Here is a 13,720-nt window from a genome sequence, read left to right on the forward strand (position 1 = left end):
ATATTGTGATGGGAGGTGCCCACCAAACGAATCACAACTCTACCTTACTATTAGGCTGATTTTCTACGGCATCTATGCGTGGACTTTATGTCTCCATAATATATCTCTACCATATAACCAATCCTATAAAACAAGTCTATGGACTACTGATTACTGGTAAATTTGACATCTCCAATATCAATCACATGATGGAAGGACTGCGGCAGCATGGAAACGGGAGCTCACCGCCTTGAATCGGATTTAGGGTAGGGCCGAGATGCCGGGGCGAGTGATATCACGTGGGAAAGCTGCCCCCAGATCGGAGCACCTCGCAACAGATCAGTCAGTGATTTACTCATTTATCAATTCACATCAAGTCGCTAGATCATACTGCTCACGGTACTTCAAAGCTGGGAAAATTTGTATTCCCGTTTGAGTGAATTTTGACCCTGCAGGCCCGTGCAGCATGCGTCATCCAACCTTGACGGACGCCATCTGAAAGAACCTCCATACCAACACCCGTGTCTCGCGTCTGCTACACTTGACCTGGACATCCTTCCCTGCTATCGTCCTCATCCCAAGCCGACAGAATGCCCTCCGCTTACAAGAGTAAGGGCAAAGGTCGCGATGCGCGCCCGGCGCGTAGTCGCAACACAACCCCCTCAAATGCGGGCGGTATCCCTGCTGTTGCAGCGCCGCCGATTCCAAGCTACCTCGAGAACGATGTTACGAAGCTCATTGATCTGGCCAATGGCCAATACACTGATTTACTCGACCTCGTGGCCGGCCCAAACATTCCCGATTCGAAGACCCTGGAGACCCTTGTGGAATACCTGAAAAGCCTCAGTGACATGGCAGATGCCCGCGGAGAGGCTTGCAATGCCGGGATGCGGGAGATGTCTCAGAAGAGGAAGGAAGTTATGGATGATCAGGAGATTAACCGCGAAGTTAGCGAACGTGCCAAGTTGAAGCGGGAGACCGAAGACGACGATGATTTGGTACACAAAGCGAAGCTGAAGAAGCGGAAAGAACGGTCAAGCACGAAAGAGGAACGGCCCTTGAGCCATGGAGCCCACGATCTCGCCCGGCAGGATGGTGCTGAGACTAAGGTTGAGGGAGGTACGTGATGCGACTCATAGCCCGACTACTGAGCTCCCACTCCACTTTGTTTTCTCCCCAGTGCTCCACCCACTTTTCTTCGGGTTGACAGCGTCACTAACCAACCACAGCGGCTTCTCCAGTTTCCAAGCACGCAAAGAACGCAGGCTCCGACGGTAGCTCCTCACTTTCACCTCCATCCATGCTGTCTCCCAATGGCGCTGCTACCGGGGCCGACGGCGCAGCTGCTCCTGGCTCCCCCGACTCGGGGTCTAGCTCGGACTCTCACCAGCCCGAACCCCAGCCAGCTGTACCTCAAATTCAGGTCTTTGGCGACAACCCGCTCAAATTTGACGATCCCACCGTCTACCACATTCGCGACATCACACCGGACATGGGGGATGATGAAAAGAAGGAGATCTACAGTGTGGCCAGCTTCCCCAAGAGCGATCTCGCCCACATGATGGCCGGTGTGCCCCCGGACAAGGACTTCAGCAACGCCAAGCCATCAAACCAGGTCAGCGCCAACACTTTCCAGACTTGGATTGAGCCGTATGTGCGAGCTCTTACTGAGGAGGATATCGCGTGGCTGAAGGAAAGAGTAAGACTTCTTGTTCCTCGGTTTCTCGAGTCTCCATTTCTCACAAAACTCTAGGGCGACCGTTCGAATCCATTCATCATCCCCCGTCGTGGAAAGAAGAGCTATCGTCAGATCTGGGCAGAGGAAGACGGGGTCTCTTATGACCCCAATCAGGACGAAAAGGACCAGCTCCCGTTAAACCAAGGTCGCGGCAATATCGACCAGTTGACTGACGACAAGACCGAAACCAACGAAGTCTCGATCGGACCCTTGCTCAGTCGCCTAGTCTCTCTTCTCCGTTATGAACACCGCACTCTTCCCGATGACAGTAATGGCTCCACTAATGGCGATTTGCCTGCCACCGATGGTCTGAATGGGGATGCGATGGAGATCGACCAACCAAATGGCAACCTGGAGACCAAATCTTCCTCGGAGAACAAGCCCCTACCCGCGGCTACTACTTTCCGAGACGCTTCGCCAACTGGCTTCAAGACTTCTGTTGCCAAACTCGACCACGCCCAACTTGACGAGCGCGCCAAGGCAGAGCTACGATACATCGGATTCCTTGGGGCCGATGACAACCCCGATTATGACGCGCATTACGATGATGAAGTAGCGGAGCGCCTGCGTCTCCTGCAAGGCGAGCTTAAGAAGCAGATTATCACCAACAATGCGCGCAAAGCACGCATTTTGAAGATTGCCCAGGAGCACATGGCTCTTCTTGAATTCACCACCATCCAAGATGATCTGGACTCTCAGGTCCAGCAAGCTTATCTTAAGCGTACTCGTACCATGGGCAAGAGCAAAAAGGGCTCCCAGGCCAAGCACCGTCCCGGTGCTGGTGGTGTTGCTGCAGGCGTTTCCCGCCCAGCCGTCGGTGATGCCGCTAAGATCGTCATGGATCGACGGAAGCGCTGGAACGAGGCCTTCCTGCCCATCTTCGAGGATATCAAGACCACCATTCCGTCCGAGAACGAAACAATTTTCGATCCCGCTACCATGGCCGAGTACGAGAAGGCCGAATTGGAAGCTTGGGACGAGGAGTAAAGATTTTTGACACTAGAAATCTTTTCTCATACGACGAACATTACGCCCACATTGTCTCAACTGCGCCTATCATCTGGTTCAATTTCTGATCGGACTTTCATGTCTTTTTTGCTTTTTATTTCGCGCACATGATACCTGGGTATGACACGACTGGTACGACGGACACGGCGTCAGGGGGTTTTCTTGTCTCTTTTTTCTCTCTACTCGATAAGGCTGAATTCCCACAATCAAGGCCTTGGATTCGGCGCTGGGGGTTCGAGAAGTAGAGTTCATCTTGTTTACATTTCCGGCAGTACAGGGCAGGCGTGGCTTCATCACTTTTTCTGCGCATACATACTTACATGGACATATCTACGTGGTTAGGTAGATTTTAGTCCGATGCTGGTGTTTTGACAAAGTCTATTCTCATTTCCTTTGCTTTAAACTGAAATAAATCATGTAAGAACCATGCTCGATCAGGCGATCATAACAATCCCTCATCCCATAAATGAAAAAGCCCTCCGGAACACACCCAGCAGGCTTTGGTCCTCCTTGATTGAACGGAACGCCGTCCCATCCAAGTCACTGCTATCCTTCATGTAAGACAACAAGAGCTTGGCATACGAGGCAGCCGTTGCCGCCGCATATTCCTGGAAGCGTTTGTTCTTATGGCTATCCGAGTAATCGCAGATCCCTCTGATGACAAGACAAGGCACAGTATTCATGACACCCGCTGCCTCCATCTCGAAGCAAAGCACGTTCCTCTCCATGCTCCACCTGTCACGGAGTTTTGCGTCTTTCATGACTCGATTGCCTGATGCAATGAGACCATAGTGGATTTGGGGAAGATGATCTGCTCGACTTGGCCGTTTCGTAAGATAGGTTGCACTGCAGGGATCGCAGGTGGCGTGCTTGGAATTGTGCGCGTAATGGCTTGAAAATAGACGATCGGCTTCTGGTCCTGGGTATCGATACTCCTTTCTGCAAGCTGCGATTTCTTGAATGTATTCTTGAAGAGGGGCTTGCGGAAGATGGGGATCTGATTTCAAACTGCTGAGTGCAGTCATTACAAGTCGAGGAGGTGGCTGGAGGAACCCGGATTGCTCGAACTCGCCATTCTCGAGGGCCTTTCCCATGTCGTACTGAATCACACCGGGACTCATACCGATCGGCTTGCTCACCACGACGTCGCCGAGGCGAATGTCGTTCCTAGACGATGGAACACCACCTCCGATGCCTACCAATAGGCAAAACTTAACGTAAGGAAAACTTCTTCGCAAATTGGATGCAACGTCAGCGGCAGAGTTTGTGCCGTACTCTCCATCCGGAAGACAGGCAGCAACAATTTTGTGTCGCCCCATACTCCCCAAGGCGTAATGATTTGAATCCGCTGGAGATAGGGGAAGATCCGGGTGGGTTTGGTCGAATAAAGCGCGAACAGCCAAGAGTTCCAACGGGAGCGCGCACACAATTCCAACAGCGTAGTCCTCGGGCTTAAGTGTTTCTAGTTGCCACTTGGTGTATGATCGAACTAGAGGTCTCGGGTGAACAGGTTCAGTTGCAGCGACTGTACTGTCAATGGTGATATCCGTTGACGTCGAACGGATTTGCGAGCTCGATACGTCAAGGACATCACTCTCAGAGCCAACTGAAATCGTATTGCTGTTGGTGTTTTCGATTTCACATGTTGGGGTAAGCTGATCTTGTTCGTCGCTTGACAGTTCGTCCTTTTCAGGATCTCCAGTATCACCCCATCGCCACTGGAAGTTGCGATTATATCCAAAGACTACTGCCCCATCGTGTGCCAAGTTGACAGCATCAATAAACCCCACTGACTCAGCTGACAATGAGACTGGCAAGATCACCTGTGTAATATCGGCGTGATCTCCAGTGCCGTAAGCGCAACCACAGGACTCAAAGACCATCTCCGAGTTGTGCCACACAAGATTCTCGCTCAGACGTATGGGATTTGTCGTCAGGTCCCCCGTATATTCCAGGACCATCTTCAGGTCAGAGATCCCTGCTGCCAGATAGTACTGATCTTTGGGAAGCGAAGCCCAGTGGGGACAAGAAATGTTTGATGGCGCCAGAATCTCGCCAAAATCGCGACCCAGAAGATTGATTGCGTGAATTGAACGAGTGAAATCAACCCAAGCTTTTCCTTTTGCTGCAAAAGTCGCGAGTCGTGGATGGAGTGAGTCTAATTCAGTGGCGAGGTCATGGAAGTCCCAGCCTTCGAAGTGTGCCCGGGGAATGCCCTTGGAACTGTATCCACTGCCATCTGGCCCAGCAGCATGGACCTGATAATCAAATATCTGCTCAAGGATGTTCAAGAAGTGTTCAACTCGATCTTCGAATTTGACATGGTCGTCTTTGCCTTCGTAGATCGGCAGAGCCCGATTTTTGTGATTCAAAAGCACTGCAATGGAGAATTCAGATGTGCTTTTTGAATCAATCGTTGCCTCTTCCAGACTCTCCCACTTGAATAGACACTCTGAACTGAAAGGCCCTGTGGTGTCATGCATTATGGAAGCGCGCACGAGATGTAAAAGGGCGCTTGCTCCGTTTAGTAACCACCCTCGCTTTGCCTCTTCGTCCCAGAGGACCACGGACTTTTGGATGATCCATTTGAGTTTCCTGAGATAGCCACCTCTAGAAACATGAACAGGGGTGTCCTTGTACCCCACCAAGAATGGCGCGCCGCCTTTGATCATCTGCCCATTATAGATGAATGCCTGGCTGAGAAGCCCATCCTCTCGTAGCCTTGGAAGATGGGAGCCTGATATGGCATACGCTGCATCTCGCGTTCCTGGAGGCCATGTTAGTAGGAGAATTATTTCGAGATTTGAATAGTACATACCTGCAAGATGTCTTGCATTTGAACACCATCCCAGAATGTGGCGTGCCTGTGATAGCTGCGAAGCTGACACTCCCTCAACAGGAACCACTGTACTATCGAGGAACGAGATTCGATCGCCGTTCTTGTTATGCACCAAGTGCCACACAATCACCTCTTCATGATTCTCGGTGGGGATGAGCATAGCAGAGAAACCTTTGAGGATTGCACTGCCCAAGAAGGTGTTCACACTATTTGCCTGTGCAAGGCGAGCCATCATTGGAAGGGGAATTTCAAGTCCCTGCACCGCACCTACTTCAGGTCGTCGAGATATTGGGAAGCCCTCTACGATCGCACCGCTTCGAAAGAGATTGTGCCAGCACTCCCCGTGAACTCCAGAGGCAACTGTCTTCTCCTTGACTGCAAAGGAGATGTGTGTGGTGAACTCGGTAGCTTGTTGCTTCTTGCCACTCTGGCCCTCATCGTTGACTACCCTCAGCTTACCAACTTGAGGTTGGCAATATGCGACTTGATCAGGGTAGGGCGAAGAACGAAGAGCCGACCCAAGCCAGCAGAGTTGCTCTCCGATCTCAGCGATTGAGTAGGCAGAGCCCGTCACTTCAAAAGTTACCTTGGAAATATTCGAAGTATCAGAGGAAACAAACGAAGCAACAAGATTTGTACCATCGGGCAGGTTGCCTAAAGGCCAGTTAGCAGGCAAGAAAATCGATTTCACTCAGGGACACGATATAGCGTACCGGTAGCCTTTTCCGCGGGTCTATTTTTTAGCAGAGCTTGCAGTACGTTGAGCATCGCTCCCGCAGATGCCGGCCATGTCTGATGCAGATATTGTGAGCAAGTCAGTGCCTGGACTGCTTCCCGAGAACCGGTGAGCGTGATGACCAAAGGGAGTGCTTCGGCATTATCCTTGCTATATTCCTGATCCTCTATGAATGAGACCAAGTCCCAATCCAGAGTATATGTCATTTTGTAAGAAGGCACCGATTCTCGTCTGCTAAATCGGAGCTGTGAAGGCAGACCCTGCAGGATTGCACTGCCAATGTCTGCCATTACATCTGGAGTAGAGGGTTCGAGAAGACAGTGTCTCTGAATATCACCAATAAGCCAGTCATACGCCGGGGTTTCGAGAACACACTCGCGGTATTTTTGAAGCCCCGGCATGACAGGATAAGCATCGGGATTTGATTCTTCGCCGATCTCGATTATCGGGAGCAGAAGTGTGAGGATATCAGCAGGGCCAGCCTCGCCATCTTCGAGGTCCCAGTGGAATGGAGTATCATCAATGGAGTCCCCATAGTGGCTCAACCAGAGTTTCATTTTATCATTCAGTGGCATGTCTTCGTCGGCTGCGGACCCTGTGCCTGTGGATGAATCCTCCAGTGAGTTATTGAATGCACCGGCTATTTCACTATTATGAAGAAAGTCAGCTGGCAAAATACTATAGAAATTCCTTCTCAAACTTACTGTCTGTATTTGTGAATGAACACAGTCACATCTCGCTGGATCTGTTCGGACGAAGTAGTACACCCAAGTCTTGATGAAAATGCTTTTAGGCAGCCAGGCATAGCATCAGCGACACGCCTCATAGATGTGGAGTCTAGTCGGAAAGTGGAAACAGCTTTGAAAAGCTCATGAGCGAGTTCGTTGACATAAGCCTCTTTGATCGAGCCGTCCATGGTAAGAGTATCAGAATATACTGTTCGTGAATCCTCTGTTTCCGGGTCTGCAGAAGTTGGAACCGTAGGAGCGGTTGGGGCTGTTCGGGTATCCAGAGTAGAATGTGGACCCGCAGAAAATACTCGATCAGACACATACTGAGACTCCGACCCTATTGTAACATCGAGTTCATGTTCCACGACAGACCGAACATGCCCTTCAACGGACCTTTCAGTCATCACAAAGTCGATGGCATCAAAGTCATCCCGTGGTGTGGTGGTCCCCGAGCTTAGCGTAGGGAGTTTCTCAAATATAGAGGCTTGTCTGCCGGTAGGTTTCAGTAATGGGGCTGTACGTAATAGCTCGAGCTCGAGACGTATATTTCTGCTGAGGTGTCGCAAGCTCAATTGAGCCTTTGATATATACCATGGCGTAGGCTTTGAGCTCCTCCTGTTCCTCTCTTCAAACAGCTGGGTCAAATTTGCGATATGGGTGGCATACTCCCGAAGATCACGAAGACCAAGAGGACGACCTTGAAGCGTATCCGAAGTTTTCTGGGCGGTATCGTAGGACTTGATGAGAAAGCCCTGTGTCAGAATCAGCCACGTATCGTAGAATCCAACTTGATCTTTCCCGATTGTTTCCTTTTGCTGTAGCTCCTCCAACTGACTGATATCTTTCAGTCTCACGTCCTCTCTGCAGAAATTTTGCACAACATCGTGAGTTCGAAGGACATCAAGTCCTAATATTTCCCGTTCAATGGAGAGGAGGCCATCTAGGTCATCCAGGCCAGCATTCCCTGAGGCTTTTGCTAACGCATACTCCGAGAACTGAGGCACATTTCTCTCAGAGTACGGGCTGGAGCGAGGCAATTCGGTATCATTCGTTCGCTCAACCAACGCATAAGTGAGCAAAGTTGCTATCGTGGTACCAAGATCAGGAGCCTCTCCAGCTCGGGGACTGGTCAAAATATCGGCAGAATCAGGTGCTGTCAGTGCCTCGCATCCGAACTCAATGAGGCGCACTGGAGTGTGGCAGTCCAAAAAAGATAATAGATGAAGTAAGTTCAAGGCTTGGCGCTTCTGCAAGCGGTACATCTCATTCACGATCGAGTGGAAGACTCCAATCCCAAGTCTATCCGTTTTATCATTCAGATCGAAAGTCTCGATTGACGTGCCCTGCGCCTTAATTTGGCGGCCCAGTGCGTGAATAGCCAGTGGTAAACTTTCGCAGCGTTCCACGAGCGTGGTTGCCCGACGAACTTGCTCCTCCGTTGGCGTGTCTATGCCGAGAGTCTCGTAAAGAAGTTTGCAAGCATCCTCAACCTGCAGTGGGCCGAGCCATATGCAATATGGTTGGGGAAGGAGTGGCCCAGTGCCATCTGTCGATGTATAGATAATTCTTCCTTTTGGACTCCTTGGTATAAGGCGTTTGAAATTGACTCTTGCATCATCATCGTCCTCCTCAAGTTCAATCCCATCGAAGACTAAAAGCCAATCTTCCCGCGTTGCAAGCCACTCCAGGACAGCAGAAACACACCGAGACCGTTGAACTTCAGAGTCTTCGGAATTCTCAGCGTCAGTAAATCCAAGTAGTCCAGCTGTTTGAGCGATCTGTTTGAAGCCATCGCATGCCGATTCGTAAGAGCTAGAACAGACCCAGAATATCCCACCCGGGTAAGACTCGCGATAGGTGAAGGCGTATTGCAGCGCCAAATGTGTCTTACCAGATCCCTGAATACCACTAATCAGAACAGACCTGTTATCATAACCTTGATCTTTGGACTGAAATAAGCGGCTATGTAGAGTTTCTAGCTCTACCTGCATGCCAACAAAGACCGTATTAGGACGGAAAGCTAGAGGGGCGACAAAAAGCTGCTGGACCTTGCTCATTGCTGAGCTTGGAGCCAGATCTGGCTCACGAGTGGAGTTGCGAGGGAATTGCTGAGCTTCTTCTTTCTGGCAAGCGTCACAGTTGGCAATATGTCTATTCTCTCGACTATTCTGTAGCCTTTCTTTGATGTCATTCCAAGAGGTGGTATCGACCTCGTAAATGATGGCTCCCCGGTCATCATAGGTTGCGACACGATAAACTTCGAAGGCGGCATGGATGAGAGCAGACGCCAAGTCTTCGGATTGCACAGAGATCCCATGAGACACACGCACTTCATGTGTCAAGAGTGACACATCGATGTCTTGGACCTCGGGGACCTCAGAGAGGACCTCGGTGACATAGGCCACGCACGAAGCGCAGTGGATATTGCTCACCGAGAAGAGACTTCTCCTCATGGTCGTTATAAACGAGGCATCCTGCGGCGAGCTTGTAGCCAGATCTGGCTCACGGGTTCCTACTTATGAAGGGTATTAGGGTAAGTCCCGATTATGTAGGCATGTACCCAGCGATCAGGTGGATCGTCTGAACAGTACGCAAGCAATGTATTGGGTGCTCTCCAGCGCACATACCAGGAGATTTCCCTAGAGACACCCCAAGAGCACGAGCCCCTCTACCATGGCCTCCCCGAGCCGCGATAGTACGGGAAGCATGTAGTGAGCATTGAAGGAGAGCCTCCGCCACGGCCTTGTAGCCGGGGGGAATCTGCGTCGTGAAACTTGCAAATATCGGTATGGTTTACGTGAATACCAATTGACTCTGTGCCTGGGAGATAATCCGGTGGCACCGATACTCCATCCACGGTGAATGTGGTCTTGACGGTATGGTACTCGTACAGCGTCTCCTCGCGACTTGACGAGATCTCAGGCTCCTTTTTATCAGTCTTAAGTCCCAGCTTTTTCAAAAGGTTAGTCCCAAGCCGGGACCTTTTTTTACCTCGCTCATTTGCGGAGTCCGATGGTTTGAGAAGCCCTTGGCTTGAGGGGGCACCTGTGGATATGGTAACACCTTCGGGTATGGCAGCACTCGCGCATATGCTAGGACTCATGGGTATAGAAGAACCTGTGGATATGGATACAGTCTCTGTTCTCTGCGTAGAGCGAGCCTCGTAGAAGGAGATAATACGAAAATTCCCCTTTATCTCTTCAAAACGGCGATTGATTCGTTGCAGAACCGCACTGCTGCCAGAAAGCGAATCGGCCAGGAGTGGGGGCTCTTCTGCAAACTTCTTAAATAGAATGGCTGAATTGAGGCTCCGCAACATAGAGCCCCAATTGGCGAGATCGTCTTCACGGCTCGGCATGCCGAGAAAGATGATCCCGGTAGTCGACACGAAGTTAGATTGAACATAGTTGTCAGTAGCCAGTTCGTGGCTGTGAATCAGTGCCTGTTTGACGACTATTCCACCGAGTGAGTGGCAGACAAAGATGATCGGTCGGTCAAGACAGGTTCGTGCCTGATAAACCCACGTTCAGCTCTTGCTCTGCGCTACCTCGCGTGTCCGAGCATTGAAATACCAGAAAGATAACAACACATTGAGGGTCGAAGCAATGACTCCAGCATGCAAATAGTTCATTTACCAGCTCATGCAGAGGAGGATATGGAACTGGGATCACGTACTTTTCTGTCGTTCGCCAAAACCTCTGCCAAATTCCGCGCGTGACCACTAATATCGTTGGCCCCATTCGTATCATATCTATAGTTGAGAACCCTGTGAAGGATCGGGCTGAGCATCTTTGGCAAAAGATCCCTTGGCCAGAAGCAGCCGGACATAGTTGTCCATGTCTTGTAGGGGTCGCCATTGAGACCATGCACAAAAACAATATCTATTGCCGGTGTTCCGGGCGAAGCGTAAACCTGCGACAAAGTAGCAGATCTTTCTCCGGGAAGCTCAGGAAACACACGGTGAGCATTTTGATAGGACTGATGGTCAATGTCCTCAAACCGCGTGCGGATGGCGGATAGTATTGGTGCGTTCGGAGGTACGCCCGCGCCGGGTTTGCGGGGGAGGGGGTTGTAGGTACCGCCAGGGTCAGACATGATGTGGTCTGATCATAGGAGAGCCATCATGGAGCGATATTGAACTGTAGTATCAAAGGATGAGGTAGAGTTGGAATGGGAGAGAGTCGGGACGGAGCCAAAGGCAGGTGATAGGTATGCTTGCGCTGCTTACCCTCTTCTGCAACAAGGTGCATCAACTGCGGGGCTCTGTGCTGTGGTCCACTCGATCCACGTTGCGGCCCGAGGCCGTGCTGCGCCACGGATCCAACGCGACTAATAATAAGCATATGCGGCTCTGAGGAGTGAGGACTCGAAGCGAAGAATAGGGGTATCTATGAACTATGAACGACTCAAAACTATCCAGAAAACACGCTCGATCAACCATTCCTATGAACAGCCTCACCGATGGAGGATTAACACCTCCCCGGGGTACCTCTTCAATCGAACCGTCAGTTCGCGCTCGCTAATCTCCAGTTCTGTACAAATCTGGTCGAAGCTGTGCGTGCCGTCCAGAAACTTTGACAGCGTCCGATCATCAATCTCGTCCTCCTCGTCTTCAAACACCCCCGAGGGTGCACTGCCTGACCCAATACCACCGCGGCTTCCACTATGAAAGGATGCGGCACGCTCACGACTGCCATCCCGACGGGCGTGAATAGGAGCGTCCTCGCCGACGCTAGATGCCGCGTAAGGAGTATTATTCCCAGTCGTGGCACGAGAGGACGGCCCTGCCGATGCAGTTATGGGGGCCACAGATGATGAGCGCGGGGTCGGCGCTGGCTGACCGGTTGCGCAGGCGTATTTGTGGACACGGTAGAGGAAGCCCTTAATTACACCGAAGGTAATGAAGCGACGAATATCGATGTTGGCAAGCTCGCGGTTGTGCTGGGAGTACCACTGTTTCACACTCTGGCCCTGTTTCAGGGCTGCGTAGAGTTCGACGATGCCTACACCATCCACTACTCGAGGCCCCTGGCCGGCAGGGATGCTGTTGTTCTCGGGTATGTCGGGGACTTTGCGGCCACTGTGTGGTACGTCTTCTGGATCGCCCAGCAAGGGCCATATCTCTTCTGCGTCGAAGCGGGACTCGTCGCGGGATAGACTTGGAGCAGGATCAGTAAGCGGGCTTGATAGTGGTCCGGCACCACCTGTACTGCCGCCACTGGTTGCTGCTGCTACCGGTACTATCTGGGGCGGGAGAGGTGTATGAGGGCCGATCGGCCGGTGTGGTGCGAATCGTGTATTCACGTAGCGTGCGCATTCGAGCTGCATGGCTTCGTCTGAGCCAATGGTGAGGCTGAATTGTGCTGTTGGTGCGTAGATGGCTGAAAATGAGAAGATATCCAAGAGAAACAAACAACCATAGTATAGTAAATGTCGGATTGCTCGGCATGTGAGGGAAAAGTCGGTATCTGCAAGGATGGAGATGATCCGGACGCTGTTGACACCATTGATATGTGGAACAATCTGCTAGAATTAGCTGATATATTCGGTTCCCTTTTCGATAGTTCTCGAAATACCCGCTGTAGGGACAGATCCCAATTCTCGTCCATGAAAGCCTGGTACCGCACTGTGAATAAAGGTACCTGCCACGCCTTGACTGGCGGTGGTGAGGGATATATGGGGAACAATTTGATGTTCAGAGTATTGAGCTCATCTGAGTTACTGTCAGCATCATCGCATCACGATCCAAACCAAAAAGCCTCCACTCACCTATCGGAATCATGCACTCGCAATAATTGTTCAAATCTTCCATCAACATCTCACAAAGACTATACACCTTCCCCTCGCCAGTCTTGGAAAAGTCTCTTGACAGGAACCCATTCTGCTCCTCCAATGCATGCATCAAGTCTGCTAGCTTCTGTACCACGCTCTTATACTGGCTGAAGTCCTCCTCTTCGGCCAGGACAATGCAGAAATTGAATATGAACTCATTGCGAGAATAGCGGTCTGATTTCATGCAAATCGGATAGCCTAGGATACGGTAGCCATTTGTGCAAACCTGCAGCAGGTTGCCACAGAGCTCCTGGCGGGGGATCACGAAGAACGAGACGTCGGAGAAGGTCAGGAAGAGGGGTTGCGCGGGCGCGGTGGATGAGGGGACGATGGCACCGTCGGGGACTTGATGGACAACCTTGGGGCCTGAAATAGATTTCTGTCAGCAATTCTCTGGAATCATATGTGCTGAGGGATTGTAGTCTGACCCTCCTGGGTGTCGAATTTGCTGTAGAAGATTGCCTTGATCATCGTGAAGCGAATGCCGTATCCAAGGGATGGGTTGTGCGAGAGGCAGCTAGCGGAGCGAATTCAACGGAGCCAGTGATCTGAAGGGTCTTTAGCGATCCATGTTTCGTGCTTTTGAGTGTGACTGAGGAGCAAAGAAACAAAGTGTGGCCTCCGCAGTCCCAGTTTGAGGTTCGTGGTGAACTCGGAGCTGCGACGGGAGGGTCAAAAGTGCTTATCGGCGGGCCCACCGCCAGAGCTTCGGGGTTACCGCGGAGCACCACAGGTAAGCGATTTACTGACTTCAACTACGCAATGCTTCTTTCTGAAACCAACATAGATAAGAGTTTAAAATAGAATTCCTTAACAAGACGTCTTAGAATAAAACAAGAATTCGACGGAATCAGCGA

The 13,720-nt window shown here is 51.1% G+C and overlaps 3 protein-coding genes across 3 annotated transcripts; 1 reads left to right on the top strand and 2 right to left on the bottom strand.

Moving 5' to 3' along the window:
• Positions 1-569: 569 nt before the first annotated feature.
• Positions 570-2,704, top strand: N7473_001063 (histone acetyltransferase NGG1; the record flags this gene model as incomplete). The annotated part of the gene is made up of 3 exons (XM_057147003.1): positions 570-1,098; positions 1,209-1,678; positions 1,733-2,704. The coding sequence occupies 3 exons, from the start codon at positions 570-572 to the stop codon at positions 2,702-2,704; spliced, it is 1,971 nt and encodes a 656-aa protein (XP_057014889.1).
• A 476-nt stretch (positions 2,705-3,180) lies between these two features.
• On the bottom strand, positions 3,181-9,484 carry N7473_001064 (Pfs domain protein; the record flags this gene model as incomplete). The annotated part of the gene is made up of 4 exons (XM_057147004.1): positions 3,181-5,492; positions 5,544-6,218; positions 6,278-6,948; positions 7,005-9,484. The coding sequence occupies 4 exons, from the start codon at positions 9,482-9,484 to the stop codon at positions 3,181-3,183; spliced, it is 6,138 nt and encodes a 2,045-aa protein (XP_057014890.1).
• A 2,002-nt stretch (positions 9,485-11,486) lies between these two features.
• N7473_001065 (nitrogen permease regulating protein NPR2) lies at positions 11,487-13,334 on the bottom strand (the record flags this gene model as incomplete). Its single annotated transcript, XM_057147005.1, has 4 exons — positions 11,487-12,554; positions 12,608-12,744; positions 12,801-13,229; positions 13,292-13,334. The coding sequence occupies 4 exons, from the start codon at positions 13,332-13,334 to the stop codon at positions 11,487-11,489; spliced, it is 1,677 nt and encodes a 558-aa protein (XP_057014891.1).
• Between the last annotated feature and the right edge of the window lie 386 nt (positions 13,335-13,720).

This window comes from Penicillium subrubescens, assembly GCF_028828155.1.
Source record: "Penicillium subrubescens strain IBT 31985 chromosome Unknown utg000001l_segment0_segment0, whole genome shotgun sequence".
In the NCBI taxonomy this organism is placed as follows: domain Eukaryota; kingdom Fungi; phylum Ascomycota; class Eurotiomycetes; order Eurotiales; family Aspergillaceae; genus Penicillium; species Penicillium subrubescens.